Genomic DNA, 16,327 nt, shown 5'->3' on the forward strand with positions numbered 1-16,327 from the left:
TTCTCTTCTTCTTTTTTTGGTAGTACTGAAAGGGTTGAACCCAGGCCCTCTTGCATGCTAGGCAAAACCTTTAACAATGAGCTATACATTCAGTCCCTGCCTTGCGTTATTAATGTAGAAAGAATTCCCCACATAAATAAACAGAAGTGTTGAAAGGGCTGGAAGTCAGGAGGGATGTTCTGCACCTATAGAACTGGATACCCAAGTAGCTGTGGTGGGAGAGTCCTTTGAATATAGAAGATCAAGACCACCAACAGAATGCGGCCCCTACTACAAAACAAAAACACAAGAAGCAAAAAGTAAAGGGTCTGGGTATGGAGTTCAGTGGTAAAGTGTATGTTTTGTGTAGATAAGGCTCTGGGTTCAGTTTCCAGAAATGTGAAAAACAAAACAAAAAAAGGGCCAGGCCTGGAGACACAGGTCTATAATCCCAGTAGTCTGTGAGGCATAGGTAAGAGAACCACAAGTTCAAGCCCAGGATAAGAAATATGGACTCAGTGGGACCCTGTCTCAAAATACATATTTAAAAGTGTGAGAGGGACACCTTGGAATATAGCTCAGTGGTAGAGCATGCCTGGGTCAACACCCAATATTGCAAATAGATCAATAAATACAGTTTTTAAAAAGATTGAGCGTGAGCCAAGTGGCCTGTGAGCTCAAGAGACTGAAGCAGGGGGATCACCACAAATTCAGGGCCAGTCTGGGATACATAATGAATTCAAAGCCAGCCTGAATAGCATAGTGAGACTCTGTCTTTAAAAAAGGGGGCTCTCTGCTCCTGTGCACTCCTGTGCGCTCCTGTGCGTCCGCGGATAGCAGATCTTCCCGAACAGCCAGCAGTGATCCAGACAAGATGGTGAAGGTCGGAGTGAACGGATTTGGCCGTATTGGACGCCTGGTCACCAGGGCTGCTATTCTCTCTGGCAAGGTCGAGGTTGTGGCCATCAATGACCCTTTTATTGACCTCAACTACATGGTCTGCATGTTCCAGTACGATTCCACCCATGGCAGGTTCAATGGCACTGTCAAGGCTGAGAACGGGAAGCTCTCCATCAGCGGAAAGACTATCACCATCTTCCAAGAGCGAGATCCCGCCAACATCAAGTGGGGTGATGCTGGCGCTGAGCATGTAGTGGAGTCCACTGGTGTCTTCACTACCATGGAGAAGGCTGGGGCTCACCTGAAGGGTGGTGCTAAAAGGGTCATCATCTCTGCCCCTTCCGCCGATGCCCCCATGTTTGTGATGGGTGTGAATCACGAAAAGTACAACAACTCCCTCAAGATCATCAGCAATGCTTCCTGTACCACCAACTGTTTAGCCCCACTGGCAAAGGTCATCCATGACAACTTCGGCATTGTGGAGGGACTCATGACCACAGTGCACGCCATCACTGCCACCCAGAATACTGTGGACGGCCCCTCTGGGAAGCTGTGGCGTGATGGCCGTGGGGCTGCCCAGAACATCATCCCTGCATCCACTGGTGCTGCCAAGGCTGTGGGCAAGGTCATCCCAGAGCTGAACAGGAAGCTCACAGGCATGGCCTTCCGTGTGCCCACTCCCAATGTGTTGGTGGTGGATCTGACCTGTCGCCTGGAGAAAGCGGCTAAATACGATGACATCAAGAAGGTGGTGAAGCAGGCCTCAGATGGTCCCCTCAAAGGCATCCTGGGCTACACTGAGGACCAGGTTGTGTCTTGCGACTTCAACAGTGACAGCCACTCTTCCACCTTTGATGCTGGGGCTGGCATTGCCCTGAATGATCACTTTGTGAAGCTCATTTCCTGGTATGACAATGAGTTCGGCTACAGCAACAGGGTGGTTGACCTCATGGTCCACATGGCCTCCAAGGAGTAAGTGGCCCCCACCACCACAGCCCAGTGAGACCAGAGGGATGGAGAGGCCACGCTGTAGAAGTCGTCACTGCCCTACTCAGCCCCGATACTGAGAATCTCCCCCTCACAGCTTCCATCCTAGGCCCCCTAGAAGGGGAAAGGCCTTGGGATCCCTGGCTCGCTGCCCTTGCACACCATCAATAAAGCCCATTGTACCCCCCCAAAAAAATAAATAAATAAATAAATAAAAATAAAAATAAAATAAAAAAGGGGAGGGGCAGGGAGATAGTTCAGCAGCAAAGCACCTGCCTGGCAAGCGCAAGGTTCTGAGTTATATTCCTAGTACCAAAGACAAAAGAAAAGAAAAGAAATAAACAAAAAACCTGGACATATAACTCAGTGGTAGAATGCTTGCCTAGAAATATGGGATAAGGCTATGGATTCAATTCATAGGGCCAAAAAGAAGGAAGGGAAAAAACAGAAAGAAAGAGAAAAAGAAGAAAGGTAGAAGGCAGGAAGGGAAAGAAGAGAAGAAAGGAGGAAGGAGATAAAGAAGTTAGAAAAAGAAGAAAAAAAGTAAATCACAAGGACAATTCTTACACACAAAACAACTTTTGCAGGAAATAAACAGAAATGATCAATAAAACCAAAAGGAATAAGCCTCCTTGTGCTGGTACCTGGCTGTGTTCTCAGTTACTAGGAGGCTAAAGATGGCCTTAGGCCAGGAGTTCAGGTCAGCCGGGACAACACAGTAAGATCCTGGATCCTTTTGTTGTTATTGTTATTTGACAGAGTCTCACTCCTACTGGAGCTACAGAAAACATCTGGGTCCAAGAGGAGTAGAACCACACCCACCCCTGGCACATCAAGGACACAGAGAATCCAGGCACACACGGGCTACTGCCACCAATTCAACTTTATTTAGAAATACAGAGGTGTAGGACAGGGAGGGAAGGAAGGAAGGAAGGTGTGGCCTGAGGTAGGGCAGGGTGACTTCTGCTTATCGATATTTGGAGGTCAGCACGGTGCCAACAGCAGACATGAACTTGTCCATGGTGGCATGAACCTCAGGAGTGAAGTCTGATGGGTACTTGCTGGCCATGGTTACAAGCATGGAGTGGCTCAGGAACTGTGGTAAATGGGTGAGTCTTTGAGGACCATAGGCCCTGGAGCCACCTGCTCCACTTTCTGGAATCTGCCCTGTATCTGTTGCTTGTTAGCAAGGTCTGCTGTGCCCTCACCACCCCACATCCCTTGGCTGTGATACTCACCTTGAAGTTCACTGGGTCCACACGCAGCTTGTGGGCATGTAGGTCACTCAGGTCAGACAGAGCAGTAGGCATGTCATCTACATTCTCCACAGCCTTGTTCAAGGCATTGGCCACTTTCTTGCCATGGGCCTGGATCTGAGGAGATCCTGGTGCAATGGCAAAGCTGGGGAAGTAAGTCTTGGTGCTGGGAAAACTGACAAACATCCTACATTGGAAAGAAGTGGGTAAATGGGGTTGGGTAAGAGAATTGGGTGAGAATCATGGTGTCCAGCCCGAGAGCAACTCTGACACCTGGTTCCTATCAGAGCAAAGAGGAGAGTCCTCACCTGTACACTGCATCCGGGCTATGCTGGGCGAAATTAGGGCCAATTTTCTTCCAGGCAAACCTGAGAGTGGACTTGTCCGCATCAGAAAGTGACATGCTGAGCCTTGCTGAGTCTATGACAGAAGCAGAAGCCTCTCAACAAGCAGAGCATTGAATTTTTATACTGAGGCTAGAAGGGACACACTAATCTCTGCCACACTCATTGGCTGAAATGCACCTAGTGTCTACCTAACTGGGTGGCATCAATGGGGCTGGAACCAAGGGCTGGGCTGCAACTCATCAGAAGAACCTTGCAGCCCAGGCCCTGGATTCTTCTCCTCCTACCCTCTCCCCCTCACACCTCCCGAAAACCAGCCAACACCTTGTCAGCTCTTACTAGTTCTTGGTCTCTTGTCCTCCCACAGCTCCAGGGCATCTCTCCAAGCCCTAAGTGTCCCTGCTTCAGGTATAGACCTTTTATAGTTTGTGTCTCATCGTCCCCCCAAAGCCTCATGTAAGTCATGGAGCAGACCTGGCTTGAGTAGTAGCATGTGGTTTGAGGGGCAGGGCCAGAGGACCAGCGCGGAGCTCCATGGGCAGGGGCCAGAGAGAAGCAAACCATTAAACTGGAAGCATGAGTTCTGCCCACGCTTGACAGGCCAGTGGTCTCTCTGAGGTGTCGAGAGGGTCATCCTGGACAGAGAGGTGCCCCAGCCTCTCCTCCAGACCCTGCAGAGCAGGATGGCAGTTTCTGTGATAGAGGCCACCTCTGGCAGAGAGGAGATGTTTGGAAAAGACAGAAGCACTGACCTTCTCTCCTGAGCAAATAAGGCTCTGAGGACTTGCTATGTAATTCAGGCTGTTTTATAAACTGTGAAACCTCCAGTAGCTGTGAGTTAAATAAACCTTTCCTTCCCTCATTTTGAGTGTTGGGTATTTATTCCAGCAATGAGAGAAGAGTAACTAAGACGATTTATGAGACTGGAAGGATCCACGTGACCTAGGCCTATCCCCCAACTGGCTGTGAGTTTACTGGGCAGAATCCATAAACTGTCCAGTGTGTGTGGAAGGAGAAATGCCACCCATTTGGGACAGAGAGGTGTACCTCTAAGGACAACCTTCCCAGAAGTCTTCCCTTGTCCTTCAGCCATTGTTGTTCCAGCTCCTTTCCTTCCCCAAAGTGCTATGTGTGACTGAGTGACAGGCACAGGGAAGAAAGAAATGCCCAGGCAGGCCCAAGTTGTCCAGGCAGGGCTTGGAGGCTTCAGACCCAAGCTCCACTACCTAGAGCAGAGGTGATTACTGGTAAGTTTTTTTTTTTTTTTCAGATGCACAGAGCAGCAGAGAAACAGAAAGAAGAAAGAAGGGAAAGGAGCTTTATTATCTTGTAGGACTCTGAGAGAATTTAGGGAAGATAAGAAATTCTCTGGACTGGAACAAAGGGAGACTGAAGCTTTTATGGCCTTTTTCCAGGGGTAGAGTTTGAAGATGTTTAAATATACCTGAGGGAGCTGGGACTGGGGTCTTCCCTGAGGTGGTGGGAAGGGTGAAAGGAAATTGTACCTTGGGCTGAGTTGGAGAAGAAGTGGGGAGGTAGTCTTGGGGAAGATGGGCTTTTGCTTTAAGGGCTTCAGCCATATTAGATGAACACCATGATGATTCAACAATTCATTCTAGGGCCAGAACCTATCAGTTACACCCCAGCTTGGACTCACAGTGGAGCCTCTCCTTTCCCCAGTCTCTAGCTGTTGAGTGAGTGACTGTCTCTTTGTCCTACTGGCCCATTTACTCACCTTTTGTGTGAGTAAATGTGTATCTGTCCCACTGGCTCATTTTCCTGGTTCATGAAGACAAGCCCCAGTCCACGGTGTGTCTGTTGGAACACTCACTAGTTAAATTTTGGTTAAGCTGATAAAAAAGCAAGTCTCAAAATAAAACTTTTTTTTTTTTTTTTTTTTTTGTGGTACCAGGGATTGAACTCAGGACCCTGCGCTTGCCAGGCAAGCACTTATTCAACTGAGCTATCTCCCTGGCCCTTCAAAATAAAACTTTAAAAAAAGGAAGTTAATGAGTAAGAAGCATGTCTCCACAGGCACAGAGGCGGACCTTACACTGTAAGGGCAATTTTATTTTATTTTATTTATTTATTTATTTTTTTTGGCAGAACTGAGGATTGAACTCAGGCCCTTGCACTTGCCAGGGAAGCGCTTATTCCACTGAGCCATCTCCCTGGCCCCTGTAAGGGCAATTTTAAACTTTAGTTAGCCACTAGATTCAAGGATAGGCCAAAAAAGCAACTTGTTCTTATAATTAGAGAATAACAAAACTCAACTAGCCTTGGCATTCCAGGGCCACCTGCAACTTTTAAGAGCCAAACAGTGTCTCTCATTATGTTATCTTGTTTCAAGGATTTATCACTTAAGATATGGCCCAGTCTATGACAATGATTGCTTCTTCCTGCTCAACCTAGCCCTTGACTTGTCTGCTATATAATGAGACTCCCAATTAACTTGCTCAAAGTATAACTACCTGACTGTGTATGACCAAATGTATGTAAGCAATTATAGAATATCTTGACCTTGTATCAAAAAAATAAAAATAGGGGCTGGTGAGATGGCTCAGTGGTCTAAAGCACCTACTTAGAACAAGCTTAGCAAAGCATAGGGACCGCGGTTCAATCCCCCAGCACCACATGCCAGCCAGCCCCGCCCCCTGGTGGGCTGAGCTGGCCACACACACACACACACACACACACACAAATAAATGTTAAAAAAAAGATAATTAACTTAAAAATTTTTTAAAAATAAAAATAAAAATAAATAAAAATTTAAATTAGATTATCCTGTTGTCTGCCTTTTGTACTTCCTTCTAACAACCTGTAGAAGTGACTATAAAACTCCACAATGGGGCTGATGATTTGGAACTCAATTCCATCAGCTCGCTAGTGTAATAAAGCTGTATGCCTTCCAAAATTCCTTGATGCTGCGTCTTCCATCTGGTCTGTTTCCACTTCTGAAACAACACTACCACACAAGTCCACATCAAGTTGCAAAACTCAGCAAAGCCCTGAGAAGCCTGGAGAAAGTGGATGAGGAGACCTGGTTAGTTAGTCTGAGATAGCGGGGGCTTTCTGGGGGAGGTGAGGGTGAAGGATAAGCATTAGCACTCAAAGGCAGAGGCTGCCCGGTTACTGAAGAGAAAGTTTTTTTTTTTTTTTTAATTTTTATTTATTTGTGTGTGTGTGTGTGTGGCCAGCTCAGCCCACCAGTGGGCAGGGCTGGCTGGCATGCGGTGCTGGGGGATTGAACCGCAGTCCCTGTGCTTTGCTAAGCTTGTTCTAAGTAGGTGCTTTAGACCACTGAGCCATCTCACCAGCCCCTGAAGAGAAAGTCTTGAAGCAGTGAGAAGGGCAGGAGTGCCAGTTGGTGCTGATCCCATCCTCTTGCTGGTGATTAGTGATGCTGTTGGGCGAGGCTCCTTACTGAGACTTTCTTGGGACCTGCAGAAGTCCCCTGCTTTGAGGTCGGTGGGTGGCATCCTTCAGCCCAGGCCTCCCGAGCATGCACACTGGGAACGTGTGCTGAGCATCTGGGAGGCAGCAAGGATCATACTGCCTTGGGCAGAGAAGGCGGTAGCTTAGACTAGAGGTAGCAGTGCTCTGTGCTTCCTCTTCTCGTTGTCTGCTCCTTATGCTGTGACATTCTGGTTCTGCTCACAGCCATAGTCTTAATCCTGCTTCATAAAGACAGGATAAAAGGCTGGGGCTTAGAAGACTGCAGATACCTGCTTCAGGTCTGAGATTTCACCTCTCTCTGAAACTTGCTCCAGTATCTCCAGTGCTCCGGTGTCAGTGTGTCTGGCTGACTTGAAACTTTATTTATTTATTTATTTATTTATTTATTTATTTATGTGTGTGTGTGGCCAGCTCAACCCACCAGGGGGCGGGGCTGGCTGGCTTGTGGTGCTGGGGGATTGAACCGTGGTCCCTATGCTTTGCTGAGCTTGTTCTAAGTAGGTGCTTTAGACCACTAAGCCATCTCACCAGCCCTGACTTGAAATTTATTTCAGTGTATTTTGTTGTGTTTGATGTCTTTCCTCATGAGCCTGTTCTCCCTCTCCCATTCCTTGGTAGCTCTTTTTGTGTGTGTTGTACTGAGGATTGACCTCAGGTAGCTTTGGTGATGGGTGAGTGACAAGGGAAGGAGAAAACAAAGGGGAGGAGGGAGAACGCTTAGAGAATGTGGACATGCTGTGGAAAAGGTAATGCACAGTCCTGCTGCTGGATGTCAGCTGAAGTTGAAGATACCCCAGATTCAAGCACACCCTCTGCCCATGGGTGGTACCACATCATAGGAGGGCAGACATTTGAGTAGGCATTTGGGAGGTCTGGTTGGCTCCCTGAAGGATCTGAAGCATCTCTGCCCAGGAACATTGATGTCACCTTGCTCTTCTCCTAAAAATGGCACACAAATTGGAGGAGCCCTTGTCTTATTGATAGAGCAGGGCCTAAGGGATGAGTGGCTTCCTGGTGGTCATCACCAAGCCTACACCGGTGAGGAACTGGATCCACAACCCAGGGATCTCCATTGTGAATTCTTTCTGCAGGTGAAGAGCCAGCCCTACCAGGCAATGCTGTATTAGAAGTTTTAGACAGGGCAGGTGAAAGGGGTCTCCTCTTGTCTACCCTCTCCTGAAGGCCTACATTTTCATGAGACCTACCCTAGAGGCAAAGACTGCCCCTACCTGCTGGTCTATCAGGCCCACCATCACCAGCACCTGCTGTCCCTACTTCACCAGTTTCATCTGGTACTGGCAGGGGCTGGGTAGGAGGTGAAGAGCCTGCAGGTGGTATTGGGGTCACCTGAGTCCTGCCAGCTGGGCACCTGTTAGAGGAAGCTGAACATTGGTTGGCCCTTGGTGAGTCCTGTGCCCAAGGTCTTGCCCCCATCTCCCAAAGATCCTGACTCACTCATCTGAGCTGCAGCTCTCTCTAGAAGTGTGCCATGTGGCTGAATATCAGGTTCCAAACCTTCACGACATGGGTATGATCCTGGTGCAGAGTGGGGGTGGGGTGGGGGTTAGGGGGTGTAGGCATGATGTGATTTGAGGGCTACACCTGCCCTTTAGGCCTCCTTGTAGAGCATCCTCCACACACTGAACCATGTTGCCCCACCACTCAAATTAGTCTTACTATGGAGGTGGGGGAAACATAGAACTTCTCTGCCTCAGCACAGACGTGTAGACCGCTGGCACCTCATGATGCAAAGGCCAGAGCCTCTGTGATCATAGGTTTCAGAAAAGACTGCCCCTGAGGTGCATGGGGCCTGTGCTGCAGGCTTAGAAGGGGGCATCTATAATTACTCCCCTGCAAGCAGAGTTGTGCTGCCCTTGAGGGAGCCACAGGGTGGAGCAGAGGAATGGGACAGGAGACACAGATTCCTTTAGTGGGATCACATTTGAGACCCCAGCACTGTCAAGGGAGAGTTGGTGACACCCCGCATGGAGGAACAGTCCCAACACTCATCACTCACTTTGAGGGAATTGTCGGTTGCCGGGCAATTTGGGACAGTAGGGAGAGGCAGGAAAACTTGTCTGCCCCAGGACCCTGGAGAACCCGAGGCCGGTAGGGAAATCTCTGCTCCCTCCACGTTGCAAGGCGGGGTCCTCCGGTGGAGGAGCTCCCCGGGCACTCCGGAATATCCTCCAGCAGTTGGCCGATCTGAGTGACTGTGTTCCTGTGAGTCCCCAACACATCCCTCAGCTTCTCTCCTATCCCCTATTATGAGAACCCAGGACCCAGCTGCTCCAGCCACATCCATTTATTGGGGATTCTGACAAGGAAAAGAAGAGGGATGAGGGGGGCACAGGCGTCGCAGCTGGTGAAGGGGTACAGTGACAATGCTCAGCGGTACTTCTCGGTCAGGATGGAAGACACGATGGACATGAACTTGTCCCAGGCGGCGTGGACGTCAGCCGTGAAGTCGGCGGGGAAGTGGGTGGCCAGTGTGACCAGCAGACAGTGGGATAGGAACTGTGGGGCAGAGAGGGCAACTCAGATCTTGTTGCTTGCCTCAGCCCCTGTTTTTAACCAGCCTGCAACCTGTCTGTCCCCACCTACCCGGCACTCACGCACCTTGAAGTTGACGGGGTCCACGCGCAGGACATAGGCATGCAGGTCGCTTAGCTTAGTCAGTGCAACCTGCATGTTGTCGATGTTCTTGACAGCATCACCCAAGGCGGCCACCACCTTCGAGCCATGCGCATGCAGCTGTGGTGACCCAGGATGCAGGTCGAAGTGGGGGAAGTAGGTCTTGGTCTGCAGGTAGCTGGAGAAGAGCCTGGAGGGGGGCAGGTGGGGAGGGGAAGTGTGATACCGAGGCCGCTCAGTTTGAAGGTTTTTTTTTTTGGAGGCTCGAAATGCCTTTAGGGCATTTCTGGTTTGCAGTGACTGTCTGAGTTGGAACCCCAGAAGCTTGAGCTTGAGGGCTTTGTTTAAGCAGGCACTTAAACAACTGAGCTACTGGGCAGGTCCCCCAATAAGGTTTTTTTTTTTTTTTTTTTTTTTTTTGCTTCGAATGCCCTCAGGGGTGGTTTGCTGGCTGGAGTGTTGTGGGGATCGAACTACAGCAACCTGAGGCTGACAGCTTTGTGGAAGCAGCCGAGGCGGCTCAGTTTGGAGGATGAAGAGAATGCCCGGACCTAGGCACAATTTGGCTTCAAACTTAGAGATTTCCCCCCATCCAGAACTTAGTAGTCCGCATATAAATGCATTAATAGTCATCTATCATTGTCATAATTTAAAAATTATCTTTTAGCAAAATCTTAAATTAATGCGACTGGGGATTGAACTCAGGCCCTTGTGCTTGCCAGGGAAGCGCTTATTCTACTGAGCCATCTCCCCAGCCCCTAATGCAACAATTTACATTGAACATTAACGTTTTAAATAAAGACAGGATGAATATTGCCTATTTTTACTGTTATCCAAGCTCCAGGGTGGTGGAGGCATTGCCTCTGGCTCACTGCCCATCGTGCATTCACGCATTCATTTGCTTAGCCTGTGTATTGGCTGGGGTCAGTGAGCCCTGGGAGACAGTCCTACCTCCAGTTACCATCCCTCTTCATCCGCTGCCTCTGCAGCTCCCTGACCTCATCCGCCCTCCTCACCACCACCCTCCTCACAGTGCTCTTCTCCACTTTCCCTCTTCCATGTCCTTTCCATGCTGACTACTCTTCCTGACCCTCCTGATATCTCTTTGACTCTTCCTCTCCATCCCTTCCTTGTTGACCTTTCTTCTGAACCTTTCCCCATACTCTCTACCCCATCCACTGTTCCTGACCCTCATGCCTGCCCCTTCCTTTCGTTGTGTTTTTCAGACATGGTATTAATTACTGAATTCTTGCCTGCCATTTACCTCTCCTACTGACTTCTCTCCCCATCCCCTCCATAGCTGCTACTGCTACTCACCCTCCTCCTGACCCCTCTTCAGTGAGCCTTTCTCACTGGACCCCAATTCACTGCTCATCCTCACCAACCTGTCCTACTGACTCCTCCCGCTGTTCCTGCCTTGGCCTCCATCTGAGCTGGTCACTCAGGCCATCCTGTCTGATTCTTACCTCTCCAGAGTCTCGGTACCAATGGCATCAGCCTGCACGGACATCTTGTCCCAAATGGACGTGATGATGGCCCTCTCGGTCTTGGTCAGAGACATGGTTGTAGAGTGGGCAGCTGTTCTGGAGCTGGACACACTCAGGACAAGCCTGGTAGTGCTCACTCTTCAGATTCTCCTTATATGCATGGTGCTGTGGTCCAGCTAGGCTGTGGCTATTGGTTGGGGGACGGGGCTGAGGGGTGGAGTCTCTTATCTGACCCTGTAACAATGAGCAGCCAGGGCCTGGTGGGCCTGGAGGGTGAGGGGCTATCACTCCTGCCCCCTCTTGGCCTTGGAGAGATAGGGGCCCAGCTTTCCCAGGAGGTCATCTCTGCCTTTGAAGTTCAGCCCTGCACTGTCCTTATCCATTTCAGAATGGCCACGTGGGGCCCAATGTGCACCCTCCTGAGGGATATCATGCTGCCTGTGCCATCCCCTTTCAGCTTATCTCTGTGATTTCGGAATTTCTCCAACAATAGCAAGGGTTCTGCTGTCCCAGCACTGAGGTTAGGCTGGGAGCTTGTGGGGTGATGGAGCTCTTCTATATCCGGTCACACAAATCCATACATGTATCAAGATCCTAAAATGTGCCAGGAATGCTGTCCAATATTTGTAATCCCTGTGCTTTGAGAGTCTGAGACAGCAGGATTTCAAGTTCAAGCCCAGCTTGGGCAATTTAGTGATTTAGCAAGACCCCATCTAAAATAAAAGAGGACTGGGAATGTAGTTCTGTGCCAAGACCTGGGTTCAATGGCCAATAAACTCTCCTCCCTACACACACACACACACACACACACACACACACACACACACACCAGAGAATGATAAAAACTTCAAAAGTCAATTTATTGTACATAAAATAAAACCACAAGGGATGCACGCCTCATGTTATAATGACTAGTATGAGAGCTAAACTAGTCGCTGAGCACACCACATGAAATGAGCTCTGCTTGTTTATCCGTCACCCCCTCTTGTTAGTGGGGACACACATAGGTCACTGGAGGTAAAGTCTAGCTATGTGGTTCAGGCTGGCCTTGATCTACTATATAGCCCAGGCTGGCCTTGAATTTACAGCAGTCCTCCTGCCTCAGCTTTCTGAGTGTAGGATCATAGGTGTGCACCACCTTGGCTGACTTGGACTCTATTCTGTTCCATGATTTATGTGTCTATCCTTCACCATAGTCACACCGTTCGATTTTGGTTACCATAGCTGGTTTTTCCCCTTCAGTGCAGGAGATTGGACCTAGGGCTTTCACACTGAGTTACATACTCAGCCATTTCTTTATTTCTTTATTTTAAGATAGGGTCTTGCTTGGTCATTAAGAGTTGTCCGGGCTGGGTTTGAATTTGCAACCCTTTTAACTCAGCCTCCTAGAGTGCTGGGATTACAGAAGTGTGATACTATGCTTGGCTCTGATTGCTGTAGCTTTATTGTAAGTCTTAAAGTTGGATAATGTCCCACAGAATGAAAGTATTTAATAACTATATATTCAGTGAAGAACTTACCAAAATAAAGTACCAGGGATCTAGTTCAGTGGTAAAGTGCATGCTTAGTATAATAAGCAAGGCCCTTCGTTCAGTCCCCAGCACCCAAACCAAAACAAAAACTTACTTAAAAAATCTTAGAATTAAAAATAGGCAACCAATTGAAAAATGGGCAAAGAATTTTAATAGACATTTCCTTAAAGAAGATATGCAAATAGCCAATTTATGATATACAATAGCAAACAAAGACACTCAAGGCCATTAGCAATTAGCAATTAGCAAATCAAGACCATACAGAGATGCACTTTAAACCTAGCAGAATGACCATAATAAAACAAAAACCCAAATAGGTGCTGGTGGGAATGTAAAATGGTGCATACTAGAAAATGGCATAGCAGTTCCTCAAAAGGTTAAGCAGAGTTACTATATGACCCTGCCACTGCATTTATAGATATATACCTGAGGCACATGGAAACATATACACATAGAAGCTTATATCTTAAAAAAAAGAAGCTTATATCTTCATAGTAACATTATTCATCATACCAAAAGTGGAAAAACCCTAGTTTCTATCAATTGCTGAATAAAATATAGTATAATCTATCCATGGAATATTCTTCAACCATAAACAGGAATGAATACTAGTACATGCTACATGTGGATGAACCTTGAAAAGATGCCCAGTGAAAGAAGCCAGACAAGAAAGACCATATAATTTCATTTCTATGAAATGTCCAGAATGGCTGGGCACAGAGGTGCATATCTGTAATCCAAGCATCTGAGGAAGCTGAGACAGGAGGATTACAAGTCTGAGCCTAGCCCTAAGCCATTTAGCCAGACCCCTTTTCAAAATAAAAAAATAAAAGGGCTGGAGATAGCTGATGGTATATGCCTGTAATCCCAGCACTTGGGAGGATGAGACAGAAGGGTTGCCATGAGTTTGAGGCCAGCCTGGATTTCACAGTAGTGCAAGCCTAGCCTGAGACTACATGGCAAGACCCTATCAAAAAAAGAAAAAGAAAAAAAAAAAAAAGACTGGGGGGACTTGAGATATAGCTCAGTGCAAAGATCCTTGCTTCAATCCTTAGTGGTGGTGCAATTAATTAATTAAAAGTCCAGTATGGGCAAATCAATAGAAACAAGTTAAGTTTTGCTTAAGCTGGTATATTCAAGAGGTGTAGGGGAGATGGCTCAGTAGGATAAACGCTTGACTGGCAAACGCAAAGATCTGAGTTCAATCCCCGGTTCTGCAAAAAAAAAAAAAAAAAAAGAGGTGTGACTGCTAATGTATATGAATTTTCTTTTACAGTGATGCAAATATTCTAAAAATGGACTATGATAATAGTTACATGATGGGGCCGGGGAGATGGCTCAGTGGAATAAGTGCTTCCCTGGCAAGTGCAAGGGCCTGAGTTCAATACCCAGTTCCACCAAAAAAAAAAAAAAAGTTACATGACTATGGATAAACTAAAACTCACTGATCTGAACACGTTTTTTCTAGTAGTAATGGAAAACCAACCCAGGGTCTTCATATTAAGCTACATTCCCAGATGTTGGAGTCACTTCCAGGACCTCATCTTGGTCCAAGAAACCAATATTTATACTCCCAAAGTTATGTTATTGGAATCCCATCAAGATGATTTCAATCTACCACTTCCAATGCAACCCATGGTGAAAATAAAGACACTAAATTATATTTCCAATCATCAGGGAGTCAAGGAGCTCTAAGTCCAGCCTCGAAGATGGCTTTCTGGAACCAAGAGAGCAGCCCAGGGCCTCACCTGGTTTTATTCAGTGGGGGAGTGCCTCGAGGCACCATAAACAGGAATGAATACTATTGTGGAAGTAGGTGATCATTGTGAGCTGAGCTAGGTGGGTGGCTGACATTTACCTAAGGCCAATTGATAGAGTTCCTAGCCAGCTCTGTACATAGGAAATAGGGTCAGGCTCAGTCCAGAGGGAGACAGTCACTCTTCTTTCAAGGAGAGCTGCTCAGGTGGTCCTCCATACTCAGACTATTTATTTATTTATTTATTTAGAGATAAAGGTCTCACTATGTGACCTGTTTAGGCTGGTGAACTCTCTGTGTAGCCCTGCTGACAAGGAATTTGCCATGATTCTCTACGCTGGGATTGCCATACCTGGCTGACTTCATTTTAAATACATGAATTATATGGTATAAAGCTGAGGTAAAAGTATCATAAATTCCTTTCTCAAAATAAATTTTAAACAACCAATAAAAATTTAGGAAGGAGGGAAAGGGGTTGGGGATAGCTCAGTGAGTTTAATATAGAGCACTGAGAACAAACAGGTAATGTGATTCTTTCCCTTTTTGCTCTCTTTCAAAGTTTCTTTGGATCTTCTAGTTCTTTTACTTTGCCTTCCAAGTGTGTGTGTGAGTGTGTTTTAAACAATTTATTTAACTGAAATGAACTTCAATTTGTTTAACTGAAGTGACTTCTATTTATTTTGATACATCTTATCCTTATGGTGACTTACAGGATCTCTAAGCCAATATAACTATTTCATAAGTATTTGGACATTTGGGTATACACCTGCACTATACTTCAGCAATGTCTTTCAACAAGAAAAACACTGACGAGTAAAGACTAGACACAATTACTAGATACAATGAAAATCTACTCCCAATATTTCTGAGGTAAGAAGGCACTACATACCTGTTCAACTAAGAAAACCATCCTTGCAGCACAGGATGATTTTTTATTTTTAAGTAGGACCTAGAACACTTAAATTGCCAACTAGGTGCTGAATGGTAGACATACATTTCTAGCTTACGCCATGAATTCATAAGGAATAGGTCCCAAGAATTCAGGCTCCTTTCCATTAATTCTCACAAAGTGTGTGTCTCTGGGTTGGCGCTTCAGATGAACCCAAGTACCTTTCTCTTTTTCTTCCTTCTTTTTCCATTCATTTTCCTTGGCATGTTTCAGGAAGCTATCATGACTCTTTGAGTGTTTAATATGCTCGATACACACATTAATCCTCTTGGCAAGTATCTTGCCCTTAACTTGCTTGTTTACAACAATGCCAACAGCATGCTGGGTAACGTTGTAGATTCTTCCCGTTTCGCCATGGTAACATTTGTGAGGCATTCCTTTTTGCACAGTATCTAATCCCTTGATGTCTACAATATCACCCTTTTTGAAGATTTGCATGTGTGTGGCCAAAGGAACAAACCCACGATTTCTAAAAGGCCTGGAGAACATACACTGGATTCTCTTTCTCTTGTCCTTTGTGTTGGTCATTGTGGCAAATTACTGGAAGATGGTGGTTCCAGCTGAAAGGAAACTACTTTGCCTTACAAGTTTCAGAGTTAGTGAAGACTTATTTGCGCAGAATCATGATGGTATTTTGAAGTAACCAGAGGAATTTTAACTACAGATAACTTGCTGAACTATTCCTAGAGAAAAATGTGAGGCTTGGATAAGATCTCTGAACTTAAAAGATTATGTACAAACATAAGCAAGTATTAAGCACCTTGCATATGTGAGGCACTTTGCTTGGTGTTTAACTCATAGTAGGGCTTTTTTTATGCTTAAAACATGAGAGGCCAAGATTGTTAGGGCTGCTTCCCTGATTTGCAGGTGAAATGATCCACTCTGGCTGCTGAGTACCTGTTTATGGCCTGGACTTTGGATCTGCCTTTCAAGAAGACCATAGCAGTACCATCTGGCTATTTCTTCTTCTTCTTCTTCTTCTTCTTCTTCTTCTTCTTCTTCTTCTTCTTCTTCTTCTTCTTCTTCTTCTTCTCCTTCTCCTTCTCC

The 16,327-nt window shown here is 46.6% G+C and overlaps 3 protein-coding genes across 3 annotated transcripts; 1 reads left to right on the forward strand and 2 right to left on the reverse strand.

The window, feature by feature from the left end:
• Positions 1-786: 786 nt before the first annotated feature.
• LOC101578325 (glyceraldehyde-3-phosphate dehydrogenase-like) lies at positions 787-1,855 on the forward strand. The gene has a single exon (XM_004628137.2). The coding sequence runs from the start codon at positions 854-856 to the stop codon at positions 1,853-1,855; it is 1,002 nt and encodes a 333-aa protein (XP_004628194.1). The 5' UTR covers positions 787-853.
• Positions 1,856-2,731: 876 nt separating this feature from the next.
• Positions 2,732-3,537, reverse strand: LOC101591466 (hemoglobin subunit alpha-like). Its single transcript, XM_004627948.2, has 3 exons — positions 3,431-3,537; positions 3,105-3,309; positions 2,732-2,962 (listed from the first exon to the last, which is right to left on the reverse strand). Exons 1-3 carry the CDS (start codon positions 3,523-3,525, stop codon positions 2,834-2,836), a joined length of 429 nt encoding a protein of 142 aa, XP_004628005.1. The 5' UTR covers positions 3,526-3,537; the 3' UTR covers positions 2,732-2,833.
• Positions 3,538-9,310: 5,773 nt separating this feature from the next.
• On the reverse strand, positions 9,311-11,117 carry Hbz (hemoglobin subunit zeta). The gene is made up of 3 exons (XM_004627949.1): positions 11,023-11,117; positions 9,542-9,746; positions 9,311-9,439 (listed from the first exon to the last, which is right to left on the reverse strand). The coding sequence occupies exons 1-3, from the start codon at positions 11,115-11,117 to the stop codon at positions 9,311-9,313; spliced, it is 429 nt and encodes a 142-aa protein (XP_004628006.1).
• Positions 11,118-16,327: the final 5,210 nt, after the last annotated feature.

The sequence above is a fragment of the Octodon degus genome, unplaced genomic scaffold, assembly GCF_000260255.1.
Source record: "Octodon degus isolate 3935 unplaced genomic scaffold, OctDeg1.0 scaffold00021, whole genome shotgun sequence".
NCBI classification, from domain to species: domain Eukaryota; kingdom Metazoa; phylum Chordata; class Mammalia; order Rodentia; family Octodontidae; genus Octodon; species Octodon degus.